The 17,846-nt window shown below is 36.6% G+C and overlaps 1 protein-coding gene across 4 annotated transcripts in view; it reads left to right on the top strand.

Annotated features, from left to right (window-relative positions):
• The window catches only part of NSMCE2 (NSE2 (MMS21) homolog, SMC5-SMC6 complex SUMO ligase), a 208,467-nt gene that overhangs the window by 102,420 nt on the left and 88,201 nt on the right, over positions 1–17,846 (top strand). For 2 of the 4 annotated variants that reach the window (XM_010988780.3, XM_064476850.1), the window contains one exon: positions 11,604–11,687. The exons of 1 other annotated variant lie outside the window; for it this stretch is intronic. In XM_010988780.3, coding sequence (XP_010987082.2) covers positions 11,604–11,687 — 84 coding nt within the window. The remainder of the gene's footprint in view (positions 1–11,603; positions 11,688–17,846) is intronic. One more of the 4 variants, XM_031439617.2, reaches the window with a different exon arrangement.

Here is a 17,846-nt window from a genome sequence, read left to right as displayed (position 1 = left end):
CATTTGTTTTTATTTAGTAAGATACTCCCTTTTTATTTCTCAGTACATTTTATAGGGAAGTGGCCTCTTAACATGGGAGCGAATTACACTTATTTGCTGAACAAAGTTGTTTGCAAGGACACTTGAGTTTTTTTAGTTCGGGCAGGACAGCTTTTGGCAGCTACAGACAAAATTATCAGACTTTTTGGTGGAGAAGAAAACAACACAGTTTAACTAGAGAGTGAATGCCTTTCCCAGTACAATAGTAGCATTTTCTTATTTTTCAAGTAATGATTTCCAAAAGATGATTTTTAATTATTCTGCTTTCATCAAAGTGTATCCTCCTATCTCTGAAGTTACTACCCTCTTAGCACCCACATGTGCGACACTTAACAATTCTTTACACTTTTGAGTCACTGCAACCTTTATATTTATTTGTTTAAAAAAAGAATGCTTAAAATTTTCTTCAAGAAAAACAGAATCAAGCATTTTGTCTTGAGCTTTTCCCCCCTGCACATATTCGGAGTCCAGATGATGCACTTTGGAAAGAAATGCATTCCTACCCTGAAGGGATTAGGATTTTTGATTAAATATTCTCATGGTCTCATCTTTGTGTGGACTTTCTTTTAAACATGCCCAATCCTGAGGTTTTGTAATAACATTTTATAAATTTGCCAGAAAAGGAAGGTGACTATGCAGTTATCAGATGGTAAATTTTAATCATGGGACATTCGCGTGGGTCTTTTGCAACTGAAGACAGTGCATCCTTTGTAATTGAAGATAGTGCGGTGAGGACATGGGATGGCCAGGAACAGAGAGTAGAGGTGAACAGCTGCTCTTCTGCTTCATGCTACCTTATACCTGCAGCTGGGATCAGTTCTAATCTCAGCCTTGATGCTTGGGGACCTTGAGGGTTTGGGAAGCCAGTTTGGGTACCGCAGACCACTCTAGATTAGAGTTTTGCTAGGTTTTCACTTCCTGACTCCTGGAAGAAGGAATACCACTTGTCGGACAGGGAGTGGGGTGACTTAAGAATAAAAGTGTGGTTTAGGAAATGAGGAAGCCGGGTGTGGGTAGAAAAGATGGAGAAGCAGAGGAATAAACAAGAATAGAGGAGAAAATTTAGGGAGGAAAACAATGGAGAAACAACTTTGTCGCTCCCCCTTACCCCTCCCTGTTTGACAGTCTGGTTATTTTTGCTTTCTCCCTTAGCTGCTTCTTTTCCCTGCCCCTTTGATGGTACCACCCTCCAGAACCTTCTCTCCTCCCTCTCTCTCATCTGTGTGTCCTTCCCAAACCCCTGTCTTCACCCACCGATCCACCTCCATCACTGTGCTTTTAGTGGCTCCATCCTACTTTGTAGAGGGGTCCTCCAGGGAGTGCCACATTCACAGCCATCGTTGGTGCAGCTGATATTCTATGGTCACTCGGGGTCTGTTTCAGAATCAGCCTTTACTATCCAACAAGCTTAATCAACCTTCCAGGCTCCATTCAAGTCAGAATGAACTGCTGTACTCATTCCTGTCTGTCTTCCAATTGGGTTGGACAGTCTCCAAATCTGTGAGACACGAGACAGGAGAGGACTTTCCATGTCCTCAACACGGGGGGTAGAGATCTCCTTAATGGTGTCCGCATGGGTTCTGCAGATAACAGTCAGAAAGTGTGGGGATTTTCCCTGATCCGTGGAAAGGGTGACTGCAGCTCAAAGAGAGCAAGTTACACAGCTGACAAGTGGCTGAGCTGGAAAGCCGACCACGTCTTTTCCCTGCAGACCTGGTACTTTGCTGCCTACTAACGAGTCAGATGTTTATTTACTCTGCTTTCTACTTAAAATTAAGGAAAACTTTTCTTAATTTTTTTTAAAATTTCAGACTTTATTATTTAATTTGATATTTTAAATAAAGGAACCTAGTTGGTCGTTGAGTCACAACGCAGGACTTCATTTTCTATTGATATCTTTTTTTAAACTATTGCATTAACCTTCAATGTTTAATGATGTCTACACAAATATATTGTGATTAATATTAAAAGTCAGGAAGCCTTTTACTGGACTAATAAAATGTTTTAGTATTTGCAAATCTGGTTGAGCTTTAATTAGAACTTCTGGGTATTCAAGCCTTTTTAAAATTATTTTTCTAACTATACAAATGTGTACATTGTAAAAAAATTATTCAGATAATATAAAAGACAAAAGATAAAAATCACCTGTAGTCCCACCACTCAGAGATAACCACATATTAATGTCCTCTGTATTTCCATATTCTTTTTTCTTATAAAGTACATACTTGCAAAATTGGGATCAGTTTTACATCTTGATTATTTCACTTATGATAGTGTGAGCACATTAAGTACTTGAAGACATGATTTTAAATTGATATCTAATATTCCATTTATGTACTTATCATGATTTTCCTCTTTGAACTATAACCTTCTACTAATATTCACTCACTGATGATCTGTCAGTTGCTGACAATTGATACTATCAGTTTAAAAATTTAAAAATAATATCTTATTCTTTGCACTTAGTCTGAAGTATCAAAAAATTACCATTTGTAGGTCTTTTTTTTTATTTATTGTAAAGATTAAATAATAGTATGTTTTTCAGGTAGAAGTTGTTTTCTAACAATTACTTCAAAAGTTGAAACAAGTGATTGGTGTTTTGTTCTGGTGGAAATTTACTGCTTTTGCAAATGTTTTGATGCATTTATTTATTCAATCAGCAGACCTTTATTAAATCCCTTCCAGTACAGGGTGTTAACTGCTGAGAATAAAAAGAAGAAAAGCATGCTTTCTGCCTTCAAGAAGCTTGTAATTCATGCAGGTAACATATATAAACATAATTTTATACTTAATACAAATATAATAGTAATATTATAACAGAAAGAAATAAGTACTAAAGTAAGTTGTAAGCAGTGTGCAAGGAAAAATGGTTAATTCTGACCAGTGGAATAAAGGGAAGACTTCCTGGAAGAGTTGACATTTGAGCTGGGCCTTGAGGCATAGGTCAGATTTCACTTGAGAAGGCAGTAAAGGACATGTGAGGGTGAGGGTATGGTATAATCAGAACCACAGGGGCCTGAGGGTGAATGTCATACTTGAGGACAACATATGTTTCAGATGGCTTGGTGTGTAATGGGCCAGGGTTGTGGGGGCAGGTGTAATGGGAACGAGGCAGAGGGCAGTAGCAGTAACAAATTTAGAGCAAAAGAAGGGATTAAACAATTGATGATGGATGAGTGTGCTCTGAGCTGAGTTCCTTCTCATACGTAGGTAATCTCATTTGATTTACATAATAGTTTTGTGAGCTACTAATATCACCACTTGAAGACGGAAATAAAAGCTCAGAAAACCTAAGTAATTTCCCTTCAAATCACAGAGCCTCAGAAGAAGCAGGACTAAAACTCAAACCTCGCCTGAAGGTCATGTTTTTTCCCCCATTACTTACTTAGGTTGAGCTAAGAGCATAGACAGTCATGAAGGTCACGTTCAGTTGTTATATTTTGTAGATAGCCCCTTTTTTTTTTGGATGAGTGATATTATCTGACTACTGAAGATATATCTAGTGGCAGAGTGAAGAATGAGTTGGAAAAAGATATTACAAGAAGTGAGACAAGATGGAAGACTCCTGCAGAAGTCGAAGCAAGACACAGAGAAGCTGAGCTACTGCAGAGGTGGTGGAAATGCAAGGAAAGAAGTGGAAGAGACTTTGACAGAGGATTTAAGCCCTTTGTAGACTGATGGGCTGAAGGCAGTGAGGAAGCCAAGATTAGAATAGTTGTCTGAACTTTTTAAAAACTACATACTGTTACAATAAGTAAGTACTTTTGAGCATGTATCCAGTACAAAAGTTTTAATATTTTAAACCCCTCTCCAATTTTTTTTTTTTTGTGCATATGCATTTTAGAAATCACTGGAATTAAGAAGAAGAGGTGTTCTGGGAGGTTGGCAGGAGGAAAGGGTAGAAGCAAATTAAGAGTTTGGTTTTGGACATAATGGGTTTGAGATGCCTAGAGCAGTGCAGTCATTTGAAGATGTTTCATACAAGGTTGGAAGTGAGTCCCAAGGATAATAGGAGGGAAACGATGCCAGGCTAATGTTCCCAGTGGTTGATTGTTACAGTGTGTTATCATACGATTCTCTACTAAATATTTGGAGTTTTGAAAATGTTATCCTTGGTAGTCTAAATTAAAGAGCGAAGATTCTTAAAATGAATCTTTTGTGAAGTCTAAAACATGAAGGTCTTGTACACTGTAGTTCATTCACCTGTTTAGACTTAGAATATTTAAAGGTGTCAACCCTAAACGTGTCTTCCAAAGAGATTCATCCAAAGATCAGAACATCTTTACAAATGGCTTATGCTTTTCAGTAACTTTCTGAAAACTGTGATTTTCGTTCTTTCTGGCCAGCCCTCTGTTACTGAGTTAATACCTATAAGGCCTAACTCAGAATACTTTCCATTTACTGAGACCCTACAATTATGTGATTAAAGACACAAATGCTGGTTGATGTTTTTGGTTTGGTTCAGTTTGGTTTGATTTTAATTAAGAATACTTCAGCCAACAAAATCTTATATCATTGATACTCAAATCATGTTTCCCTTTGGGGAAGCAGGAATGAGAAACAGCTGTAGTTCCTCTGGATCGCACGAAGTCCAGTTAATTTTCTTCCTTTTGTCCATTTTATGTTGTGTCATTATCAGTATCCTGGATGAATGTTTATTGAATGCCCAATGAATAGTGGTAGTGTTGTAAGCTGATCACAAGCTGGTGTGGAAAAGCACCTTTTCTCTTTTATTGCTTAATGGATAAAAGGCACAAAGAACTTACCAGACTAGGGCAGGATCACAAAATGAGTCTTTGGTGCATTTGGGCAAAATCGATTCTCAGAACAAGTACCTAAAATTGGAAACTTTTCTCTTGAAGGAAATGACAAAGCAAAATCGAATCAGTGGGTCTCCCTGATCGCACCCCGTCTCCCTTAGACAGCAGGGGGCAGCGGCCTGAGATGTTAGTGCCCATCAAGCCTTTTGCTGGCTCTTCGCTGAGCTCTGTCCACAGCAGCTACAACTGCCTGGATGGACAGCAAATGTTTGAGACTGTGAGAGAGAAGATTGTGGCCTTAAACAAAATCACAATATAGATTTGTGGTTGATAAAAATTATAGTGTCTGATTTTACATCTAACACATATTATGCTAGTCTCTTGTTTTTTAAGTCTTTATTCCATGGAATTTTTGAGAAAATAAATATTTAGGACTGTTAGTCATAGAGGAAACCTTATAGTCTCAGGATGTTTGTAGTTGTTTTACAGGTAGTAGCTGGAGGAGCCAGTAGACAGGAAGTGCTGTGACACATAATGAAAAGTCAGTAAACGTGAATGAAGGATTGCTGACATCCCTTCAAGAAATCAGCTTGTTTCCTTGGCTTTTCAGTGAGTTCACAGTCTACTGCTGCCTTGTATTCGGCCAGCATAAAACAGCACAAGTACTGCGAGAGCGAAGTGATTAAAGCCTCTTAAGCCCTTTGTTCTGGTTCTGCCGTTTTAATTTTGATAAGGACTCAGAGACTAGCCTCTTTAAGGCCTTTCTCATTCACTGGAACAATTTTTGCTTCCTTTTGTGTTGCCACAGAACTCCGATCATACTCATCCTAAAACTTTTGCACCCTGTAGGTCACACCCACTGGTGAATAATGAAATGTCAACAGAAGTCAGTTGTAAAAGGTTATGACCAGCATTTTATTGAAAAAGAGAAGATACTGAGTAGATTAGAAAGTAGCACAATGTGAATTACATATAGGAAGAGTATTATTTCATAAAACTTTTGTTTCACTTAAACATATGTTTGTATATCCTGGGTTATAACGTAAAATACATTTCTTACTGTAGGTCATGGTTAAAATTTTTTTTGAAGAACACTTCATTGTAGTATGAATCATGTCATCATATAATTACCAGTTCATAAATCTGTCCCTTCTACTAGACTAGGCACCTCTTGAAAGATGGAGTCATGTTTTCTTTGTCTCAGTTCCTAATACCTGGGACAGATCTACCTGACACATACTAGGTGTTTAGTAAATGTTTGTTGAATGAATGAATGGAATGGAATGGAATGGAATGGAATGGAATGAACTTCTCTTAACTTGTCTAAGCCTCATATTTTTCATAAACTAGAACATTACCTGCCAGATCTCACAGTGTTATTGTGAAGAGCCGTCGAGATAATAACGGATAGGAAAGTGCTTTATCTAAGTACTGTGTACAGAATAAGGATTATTGTCTGGCATAAATTTTGTGATTGTTGTTGGACAAAAAAGCCTCAGGAACTCTTGAAATCTTAAATCAGTGTTCTAAGACATTTATTGCAATACTATTAATAGTACTGCATTATCCCTTTTTAGGTATCAAGTTAGAAGACAATGTTGAAAAATTAGGTATGTGCTTTTTAAAAAACCTTTTTATTATGGAACATTTCAACATACAAAGTAGGCACAGTAGAAGATGGACTTCTGTGTACTCAGCTCTACCTTCAAGAAACAGTTAGCAACTCATAGCTAATTTTGTTTCATCTCCATCCTCTGTGACCTCTCCCTTCACATATTACTGGGAAGCAAAGATGCGTTTTTCTCCTCTCCCATCTCCTCTCTCTGCTTCCACCCACCTCTCTCTTTTGTTTACTTTTTCAAGTATGTAGAAATATTCTTAACATTCTTTTAAAATATAATCATTATGTACCAAACAATGTAGGTTAGTAGTTTAGACCAAAGTATTGTTGTTCTGTGTGTGAAGGAGCTATTCTCCAACAGAAACTAGCAGGTAAAAAAAATATTTTATTTCCCAAGATTTTCATATGATGGTGACCAACTCCATTGCAAAACAATGATCACATTCCAGAGTTGTAAGTACTTCTGGAGGATTTGTTACACAACTGCCAACTCTGTCATCTTTTACAGAAATGTGATCTTACAGAAAAAGTGAAGAGTCTGATGCATGACGGATCACTTTTTAAGATGCTTTTTGAATTGTTTTTTCTGTCACGTAATAGTCCTCAAGCTTTTGACCTCTAGCTAGGCAACAAAAAGCATCCAACTGAAACTTCAGAAATATTGTAAAACTATAATAAACTCTGCTTTGAGACTGTAGCTCAGGGTTGTAACATACCACTCAGAAGTCAGAATCCACTTAAAAGAAAAGGATTTCAAAAGCACAATAAATAAAGATCACTTATCTTATTAATTTATATTGAACTTTTTTGGTTTTCATCATTTTTTGATTTGGGCCTTAATAAGATAAAAATACAAATAATTTAAAACCCTAAAGATATTTAATTCTTTTAAATGTTATTTATGTAGAGTTTTTCTTCCTTAGGTCAAATGGAGAGTTTGTTTTGATTTTTAACGAGGCATTGCTAACTTTTGCCCACTGCAGTAATTGAATAGTCAGTAACTGTGCATGTGTCAGTTGTTTTGAGGCTTTTATGTGTTGTGGAAAATTTTTTTCCAAAATAAAAAGAATATAAATGCACTTTTATTTTAAAATATTTCAAGCCATATTTGTACCAATGTAAGGAGGTTGCCCTGTATGCAAGTGCAGAGGATTGTGGGCTGGGAATGACAGAGAAATGGAGGGGGTGAAACTCACATGGTAAGAACCTCATGACTCCAGAAATGTTGCAGATTGCAGATCTAGGTCAGTTTCCGTCAGGGACATCACCATGCCACCAGTCTTCCCTGCTGGAAACCTAGAAGAAATCTTTATCTTTTCCTCTCCCATTCTCTACACCCAACAAATAGATCTTTTTTGATTATTTGTTTAGAAAAATCTCTTGGCTTTATCTTTTTCGTTCCCATGACCAGGGCATCAGTTCTGATCTTTATCAACATACATCTGGACAGTAATAGCAGTTGAGAAGAAATGAACTAAGACATTTTGATCATGCCATTGTATGTACAGTTAATTCTTAAAACAGTCCTGAGTGTTAGGACAGTCTTTTCATTTTTCAGATTATGTAAAGTGGGCAAGCTTTTTCAAGTAGGTCGGATTGCTAAGGAATCTCCTTACTCTGAGTCCTTCTTCCTCTGTAATGCATTCTATAAAAGCATACCAAGATAATCTCCCTAAAATGTAACTGTATGTAATACAATAACTACTTAATAAAACTCTGATCCAGCACTTTACAAAATTACCAGAGATTTTTCACATTTGATCTTATACTGCACAAACTGCTTCATGAGGTTAATATCTCATGTTATTACTTCATAAAGTAACCTGTAATGACTTCTATTTCCCGTCAAGCCAATTATAAACTCCTAATATTGATGACATTCCACGTTTTATGCTCTGGCTTTATGTCCGGTTACTCCTCTCTCTCAGTATAAACTGGAGTTCACTTTAGCCATGGGAATGAACTTCCTTATGGTCCTCTCTGGGTACCGTTCTCATTTCTTCCCTAATGTCTGATCACAGCCAGCTCTTGTTCACCAAACCCACTTCCCCCCACTTCTGTCCTCCAACTTAAACTCTACCAGTCCTTCAGGGCTCATTTCAAATCCTACCTTTTCAAAGAAGCCTCTCCCAACAATTTCTGTCTTCCTAGCTATTTTTGGTTCTTGGATTCCATTGTCAGATATGTTTGCCTTTAAATACAATTTAAAAAATTCCCCTCAGCACTAAAAGTAATATATGCTTTGTGTGAAAATATTATATAGGATATTAGAAAGTCAAGAGATAACTCCTGGCTTCCCAGTCTGGAGAAGTAACCACTGTTGTGTGTCTTTATGGTTGTATTTCTGTATATAAACAAGAATATGCACAGACACATGTATACACACACACACCTATTTACACACGTAGAGATAGCTATAGATATATTTTACACACATACACTGTCCTGCAGTTTTCTTTTTCCACTGGATGATGTATCTTAAAAATCTTTCCCTGTTAGTAAATATAAGTGATTTCATTTAAACGTATCTCTTTATTGCCTCAAATTGTTTCATATCAGATTGTTTTCTGCATATGCTTCTTATCCTCCTTCACAAAAAGGCAAGGAAAACTCCTCAAGGGCAAGAGTCATCACATATTCATTTTCTTTTCCATTCCTTTACTCCTTACTTTGCGCATTTACTGCACAAAGAAAAATTTCAGTATTTGTGCTGTGGGAAATCGAAGCTATTTATTTCTCATAACCCCGAAGAAGTTAGGATCTAGTAGGTAAGAATCTCCATTTATACATATAACTGCAACACAGGAAGAAATTGAGAAGTGACACAAATATTTGTTAATGGAAATATAGCTAATTAAGTTGTTCAAACAATTCTTCTACTGAAAATGATCAAAACTGTTGAATATGTATAAGAAAACATCCTCAAAGCAGCAAAGGCCTGAAAATCTAAGAAAATCTAAGGAAAAGCGAGAGTTTAGGGAAGGTTAGAGAACTGAAGTTTCTTTTGCCCAGAGGACGTTTGCTGATCCAGGCGAATTCAGACTTTGCCTGCCTCATGGGTGGTAAGACTACACAGAAAGCTAGGAAATAATTAACGCAAAATTTAGCATAATGATTTTTTGAGGGGAAGGGAGTTTCTGGAGTACTCAGAATTCTCTTTTTATTGACTTGATGGGAGCTGTATATGGTAATTTATTTTCTAACCTGAGCATATTTATTTTATATGCTTTTCCATATACATGTCATAAAATTCATAACAAAGAATTAAAAAAAGTTATAAAACAATATATATGGTCTCATACATGTGTGCATCCTACATAAATGTATACGTGCATGTGTGTATTACATAAATGGAATGTGTAATAGTATAAATCTCACATTGATATAATAAATAGAAATTTATGTTTATTTATAAGAATGTATGTGTTTTGGTGATGGAGAAGTGTGTGTGTGTGTTTCATATACATAGAAAAATATGTGGAAAGTGTGTTTACCAAGTGCTGAGGACAACCCTGAGAGGTAGAACAGAGATGGGGAAGGAGCAAGAAAGGAGCTTATTATACTTCGTGCTTCAAACCACTGTTGTTTTTTTAAAAATAATTATCATTATTACTTAGTATTTAAAAATAGATTTTTTTAAAATGAAAAAAAATTTAAAAATAGAAAAAAAAGGCTTTTGTCTCTGCCCTTAGATATAAAAGTACTCCCTCTGCCAGCCTCCATATCACTTGGCAAAGTACCTTTTTTTTTTTTTTTTTTAAATGTCTTTTTCCTTTGCTAGACTGTAAGCTCTTAAAGGGAACAAGACAATTTTTGTCTTTATATTTCTTGTACCTGGTTAATCCTGGCACATAGGAGTGGATCTGTAAATACTAGTGGAAAATGCATGAATAAACGTACCTTAAGAAGAACCTAGGACTGCAGACATCCAGTGGGTGTAACATTTCCTTACAGGCTCTTGTTATACTTTTTGAATATTCTTTTGTATCTGGCACAGCAGTGGGCGTAAAGTTGGCACAGTGAATACAGGTTGATTTGAATTTAACTGACACTTTGTGGAACCTGTAGGCAACGTGGAGTCCACCACGTGGTGCCCCTCTTGATCCCAGAAAGCAGGAAAATGAAACACTCTCTGAAAATTAAAACTAAAAAACGAACACCTAATAGAATTAAAGCCAAGAGAGACAATGTGATCTTATGAGACATCAAGACCCCTTGGGCAGAAAGATTTGCCTGTAACTTAATTGGGAGGGTACTGACATCTTAAAAACACACAAACGTATAAAATCTCTGTCAGAAGAGCATTTTCTCTGTCTCCAAAACAGAGAAAAAGAAAAGCTATGAATGTAATTGTCATGATACCTAACAAAGCACTGTCTGACCAGTAGCACCTGCCAGGTTGAGGCAAGCAGCCAGCCTGCCTGGCAGGTGGATAGCCCAGTGGTAAGAGAGCTGCAGAGCCTCACGCCATTTTGCACTGGAATCCTGCGTAATTAACTCCACTTGCTCTGCTTCTGTGCGCACCAAACTTCCCTCTGGTAATTCGCCTTCCCGAGGAGATAATTCATTATCAGGCTGGTACAGACTGATGCAGAGATTCAGTATGCCTGATTCTTCTGTTGTTCACTGTAAATAATAAAGTCACCTTCTTGTATTTTTTATACATCAGTGTCTTGTGAGTTTTGTTAGCATGAGTCCGCATTCCTGGGTCCAGTCAATGAGATCGGGTATCAGAGTCTGCAAGGCTCATCGAGGTAAATACTACCTTGTGGGCATCTGTTGGAGCGGACTGCTGGATTTCCCAGGTGATGCCCATCCGTGTCGTCTTGCTCCATGTTTCCTTTCCATTCCACACCTCACCAGAAAAATTCTTCCCAGAAGTAGTATGTTAAGAACATCTTAAATATGTGCATATTTCAGTTAGAGAGTACCAATAATATTATGTCAGTGAGAGTAGACCCTTGTCCTGTGGGTGAGTATTAATTTGTTTGGTTTTGTAAATTTCACACCTGTATGGATGAATGAAATGTATATTGTAGACACCCCATCATGAGGACCTCCAACAACTCATTTCCAGTTCTGGCTTCAGCCTCTTCTGGCTTCACTTCTGGCGCTCATCTCATTGTCAACATTGATGCTGGCGTCATGCTCAAGTCACTTCCTAACCTGGGTCTCTCTTGCAGCAGTGAAACCTAAAGAAGATGGAGGACACAATGAGGTCGACAAACTTAAGGATAAGGATGCAAGTAGAGCAGGCAATGAACGAGGTTATAGAATTTTTTTCTTCCATTCTCATCTTTCTCTCTTTCCTCAAAACAGTCCCCGTAGCATTTGAGAGGGTTTCAAAATCCCACACACTGCTATGGCAAAAATAAAGCACAGTTTCTCATCTCAGTGACATGTTCCACTTATCTGCGAATATAACAGAATGTAAACCTGATTTCAATAAATCATTAACGACAATTTCTTGCCCAAAAGGATATCAGAGTAGATAACAGGGCACAACTCATTACAACTCTGAAGTGAATCCTGGATTTTTTTTTTTTAAGTTGATTCTTTCATCAAATAAGTACATTATTAGATGGGACTTTATTAAACATCAACTTTCCCCCTTTCTCTACTATTCCTCCTCTTTCATTCCAACTTCCAGCCAGAATAACTGATCACTAAATTTCACCATAAATTTATCAGAAACGTACCTAGAGCAACCCTTAGTTATCAATTTGCTTTAAAATAATATACCTTTTTCAGTAGATTAGGACCTCACAAAGTTTTCAGATAGGGTACGTAAATATAGAATCTTGGAAAGACTTACTTTTTACAAACTTGGTTCTTAAAAACTACTGTTTTGACAGTCACAGTTTTGTTCATTTTTGTACAGTTGGAGTTCTGCTGCAAAATAAGACACTGTTGGATTGTTGGTATTTGTGACAAATCCATGAGACTCCCACCATCCCTGTACATCACTCAGAGATCTTCTTGTACACTGATGAGGTTAAATGGTATGGGGATGGATTGCTGTATAGGTTTGGGGGCCATTCCTGATTATTTAGATGCTGATTAACTAGTCAATGAATTCTTCAGGCCTTTTGACCAAATTCACCATCCTCTGACTTTCATTTTCTTTGGATGAAAGATGATGTCAGTGAGGAAAAGTTCCATTTTTCATCTCCACGTGAGCAAGGTTAGTTTCACAGCCAGAGACTTCTCGCATGTGAGATCAGCAGCTACACTGTGGGCTCTGCAGTAGTGGAAGTTAGGCTCAGTGGCATCAAAACACTCAAGGTCAAGCCTATCACCACCTCTGAAGTACTTGTCCTGCTTTAGTGGGTTAGTAACAGCATTTTAGGATACAAAAGTTAGCATTTTCTAAAGCAAACCAGTCAGTATAGTATGTTATGTGCTGATATAAGGAAATACCCCCCCCAAAAAGAAAGATCATATTCCCTAGCTTCATTAAATGTTTAATTAATGGGGAGAGGATGAACATGGTCAACATTTATTAAGAAAAAATCTACAACTCTCAAAACTGCCTGTATTTTTCAGAACTTACGTGTATTTCCTTGTTTTTACCAAAGTACCTGCTATATTGTCAAGATTCTTGTAAATAGGAAGGTATATAGACTATCCCCTAAATGCAGACGCAGGACTAGAGTAAGCCAGAGAAAGATGGTCACCTGAAAAGTAATGAGCATTTGGCCCACTCTTCTCCCTGCCCCTCCTTTCTCATAAGCCCAGGCTGCTGCCTTCTTTTTTCTTTCTCCTTTCCTTCTGTTGAAGGTCAATGTCTAGACAGGGATTTATTGGACAGAACTGAAAAGACAACTAGATTGGGTGGGGGAAGAACTACCCTGAAGCTGGGCAGCATTATGGCAAGCTGAAGATTGCAGTTTTCAGAATTACACAGATATCTTCAGTCTGGGACATCGTTTGTAACGAAGCCCTAACCTCTCACACGCTGACTGCGTGAGGCATAAGGTCCCTATGTAAAGTGGCTTTTCTCTCTCTGTTCTGCCTTTCTAAATTCTTTTTCTAGCATCTTCTGATTTCCTGCAGTCCTCCTGCAGCTCTCTTAACTTCTCTGATTCTTGTCCCTTTGCAGTAAAAGTTTACCCTAAGGCTTAATATCCTAAAGTCAGTCTCTGTCTATTTGTGTGTCTGTGTGCTATGTGTATGTATCTACATTTTGTTTTCCTTTGTTTGTAATACACTTTAGAATATTCTTTTCTAACCAAATAAACTCCAACCACAATATTTAAGTTTTTTGGCATATTGACTCTTTAGGCAGTGTGAAAATTACAAGCAAAAAATGAATATACACATAAAATGTTGGTATAATTTCATGGTGTTCATGTACTCTTAGTACCTGTTTCTGGATCCCAGCTGGTTTCAGAATCCCTGTCTCATTACATTAAGTTTTTGCAGCCAAAGTCCAGCTGTACTAAGACTCATGAACATTTTTCAGGTGCTGCTTGCAAGCTGAAGAGTGCTCTGATGCTTTACATGCATGATCTCATGTAGTTCTCACAATAGTCATCTGAAGTAGGTACAGATAGTATTTTGCAGGTAAGGATGCAAAGGCATAGGAAAGTCTTAGTCGCTTGCCCTAAGGCACCCAGCTAATAATTGGCAGAACCAGCTCTCCAACCCATTCTAGCCAGAGTCCACTTTCCTAACATTATGTCGTACCAAACATGTCTCTTAATTTTTGGACTTCTTAAAGTTCTCCCAAAATAACAGGTTCAGGGAGGGGAATGAATTTAACTTAATCTGTCTGAAGAATAAATTTGGATAATAGCTTCCCAACTCACAGCTGAAAATCCATTGGGAGTTTGTGAGAAATATTTTTCTTACCTACATCCAGTCTTGCTGAAATGTCTTTGTGAGGAGTGTTTAGAACTGAAGTTTTATTCATTTGCCAAAATGACTTCCAGAAAAGTCACTTTGAAGAATTTTTGAGTAAAATATTTCCATGTTTACTCTAAAACAAATTAGTGGACTTTGAATGTCACTCATTTCCTCAATATGTATTTGCAAGGCTGGTGTTTCTGCATTTGTGACTATGAAAGCGAAGCAGTTTGATCAGCATTGCCCACATCGAAGTCTCTTTCCCACACCACTTAGATTAGAAGGCAAACGTTTTCAGCGAGCAAGAATACTTAGTGTTTATGTTGATCAAAGATTTTAAGCAAAAATTTTTTTCCTCAACATCAAAAAAACTCAGTTAAAAAATGGGCAGAGAATCTGAATAGACATTTTTCCAAAGAAGACATACAGATGGCCAGCAGGCACTTGAAAATATGCTCATCACTAACCATCAGAGAAATGCAAATACAAATCAAAGACACAACGAGACATCACCTCACACCTGTCAGAATGGCTGTTACCAAAAAGGCAACAGACACCAAATGTTGGTGAGGCTGTTCAGAAAAGGGAAGCCTTGTGCATTCTTGGTGGGAATGTAAACTGGTGCAACTACTATGGAAAACAGTGTAGAGAGTCCTCATAAAATTAAAAATAAATCTACTGCAAAGTCCAGCAATTTCATTTCTGGGTGTTTTTCTGAAGAAAACAAAGACAGTAATTCAAAAAAATATATATAGCCCCGTGTTCATTGCAGCATTATTTACGATAGCCAAGTATGGAAGCAACCTAAGTGTCCATTGGTAGATGAATCATAAAGAAATTATATATATATAATATATATATACACACACACACACTACACACACTATGTACATATAATATATATAATGGAGTGGTAATCAGCCATAAAAAGAATGAAATTTTGCCATTTGCAACAACATGGATGGACCAAGTGAAATAAATCAGAGAAAGATAAATATCATATGATTTCACTAATATGTAGAATCTAAAAAAGAAAACAAATGAACAAACATAACAAAACAGAAACAGACTCATTAGACACAGAGAACAAACAGGTGGTTGCTGGAGGGTTGGGGTGTGGGGGGATGAGTGAAGTAGGTGAAGGAGATTAAAAGGTACAAACTTCCAGTTACCAAAGAAGTTAGTCACGGGGATGAAATGTACGGCATAGGAAATAGAATCAATAATATTGTAATAACCTTGTATGGTGACAGATGGTAACTAGACTCACCATGGTGATCCTTTTGTAATGTGTAGAAATATTGAATCACTGTGTTATGCATCTGGAACTAACATAGTATTGTAGGGCAGTTTTACTTCAATTAAAATTTTTTTCCCAAAATATGCCATTGTTTTAATAGTTTATGTTTGGGATTTTAAAAAAAAATTTAAACATTAAAGGCAGGATTGAGATTTTTAAGTTTACTTAAAGGTGGCATGGACTAAAACACTGAGAAACCCTACTTTATATGTATGCTTATTGATAAGGAAATGTAAAGACGCTCACCATGTAGTTTTCAAAAACAGCGTCACTTCTACATCCTCCCAGATTTTTCTGGCCCTCTTACTTTTATTTTAACTAATCTGAGATGCTGTTGGAATCTCATGGTACTACTGAATTTCTGTTTATCCTCTTTTTAAAAATAAGTGTAGTATATCTCTATTGACAGGTAATTGTTGAAATGCTTACAAAAAAGTCCATTTCCTTATTGTAAGTGAACATTTATTAATTAAAAATAACCCACTTATATACTTGTGTCACTTTTAGTCTCATGAATTCAGGTTTGTCTGACATTATTATAGCTATAATTTCTTCTGATTCCCACTTATTTTGTCGTATCTCTTCCAACCATTTATTAGCTTTTAAATTTTAAATCAGTCTGAATCTCGATCTCTAAATAGTAAAGTTTATGGTGACACTTGATGACAACATTGTTTGTAACACTAGTATTAACCTACACATACTAAGTGTTCATGTCTATTATAATAAAAGAGTATGTACAGTATGATCCTATTTTTATAAAATAGATTTAAATCTCTGATATGCTATGTGGAAAAGAATCTAAAAAGATAAATATGCAGCTATTAAAAGTGGTTATCTTGTGTTGGAACTGCAAATGATTTGATTTTTATTTATATGTATGTTCAAAGTTTTTATAATAAAAATATATTTTTCTTAATAAAAAAGTTTAATTAATAAGGGAATATGTAAGTCAGTCAACTAAAGGACAAAGTAGACCAATGTCAATAGCTATCTCACGTACCAACCATACCTATTGGAAAGTATAATAGGAGAGAGGGATAAAATAAAAAGCAGGTAATCCAGTCCTCAATAATAATATAATACATAAAAATTGCCCAGAAATGAACTTAAGAAATAGGTAGATCTTTTCAAAAAGTAAACTTAAATTTTTCTGAGGTACTTGAAACAATGGAAAATTATATCACAGGCCTCAATAGAAAGACGCAGTGTTTTTTAAATTGGAGAGACATGGAATATGTTTAAATTCTAATGCAAAAAAGGAAAGTTAAAATTTTCACACAGCGAAAGGAATGATATTTCTTCAAGTAGAATCAGTAGCATTTGGCACCTGAGTAGATATGGACCTTGAGTAAGAGCTAGGAGATGGTGATATTTCCAAATTTCCAACCTAGGTTCCTGAGCAGAAGAGGATCTCATTAAATAATGATAACCTAATAACAGCCTTTTATTGAGGGCCTATTGTGTATAAGACAACGTGATAGTAATTTTCATAAATTAGCTGATTTAATCTTTACCACCACCTGCAAGTTATTAACCCTACTTTTTAGATAAAGAAGCAGGCTTTTTAAGCAACGATAAATGCCCAAGGTCTAACAGGGGCTAGGTGACAGAGTTCAGATTTGAACTTGGACCTGTAATGTAAAATCTTTTTTTCCTACTGTATACTCCACTGTACTTTCACCATAAGACAGCAGGAGCAGCAGGCTTTGAGTTAGGACAGTGAGTTTAGCTTTTTAACACAATGAGTTTAAGAGATTTATGTAGGATCAATTTGGAGGTAAACCATTGGAAATATGGTCTGGAGTCTGGGGAAAGAGTCAGCTAAAGATGCCCTTACCTGGAGGTGGTTGAAGCCTTGCAAACAGATGGGAATGCTGGGAATGGTGGAGGTGGGGGGCTGGGGAGTAGTCAGCAAAAAAGAATGGAACTAATTCTGGGAACACCACCTTTAAGAAGCAAGTAAAGAGAAGCTAATGTATGAAACTGGAAAGGGATGGTCAATAGAAAAAAGAGGAACAAGCTGGTAAAATAAATACGCTGTATTTCATCAGTTTTAAGACAAGTGTTTTCATATTTTAATATCTCTAAAACTGGCATACACTTTATTATCAATGAGATCTTATCATTGGCAGCTTTTTATTTTTATTTTACTTTATTTTTTTGTTTTGCTTAGTGTGTAAAATAATGGGGGCATTTTGGCATTTTATAACTGAAGGAATACAGTTTGACTCCTGCACAACACAGGTTTGAACTGTGGGGGTCTGCTCTACTCAGA

Source organism: Camelus dromedarius, chromosome 20 (assembly GCF_036321535.1).
Source record: "Camelus dromedarius isolate mCamDro1 chromosome 20, mCamDro1.pat, whole genome shotgun sequence".
Lineage (NCBI taxonomy): Eukaryota > Metazoa > Chordata > Mammalia > Artiodactyla > Camelidae > Camelus > Camelus dromedarius.
Note: the sequence above shows the minus strand (reverse complement) of the source record. Positions and strands in the feature narration are given on the sequence as shown.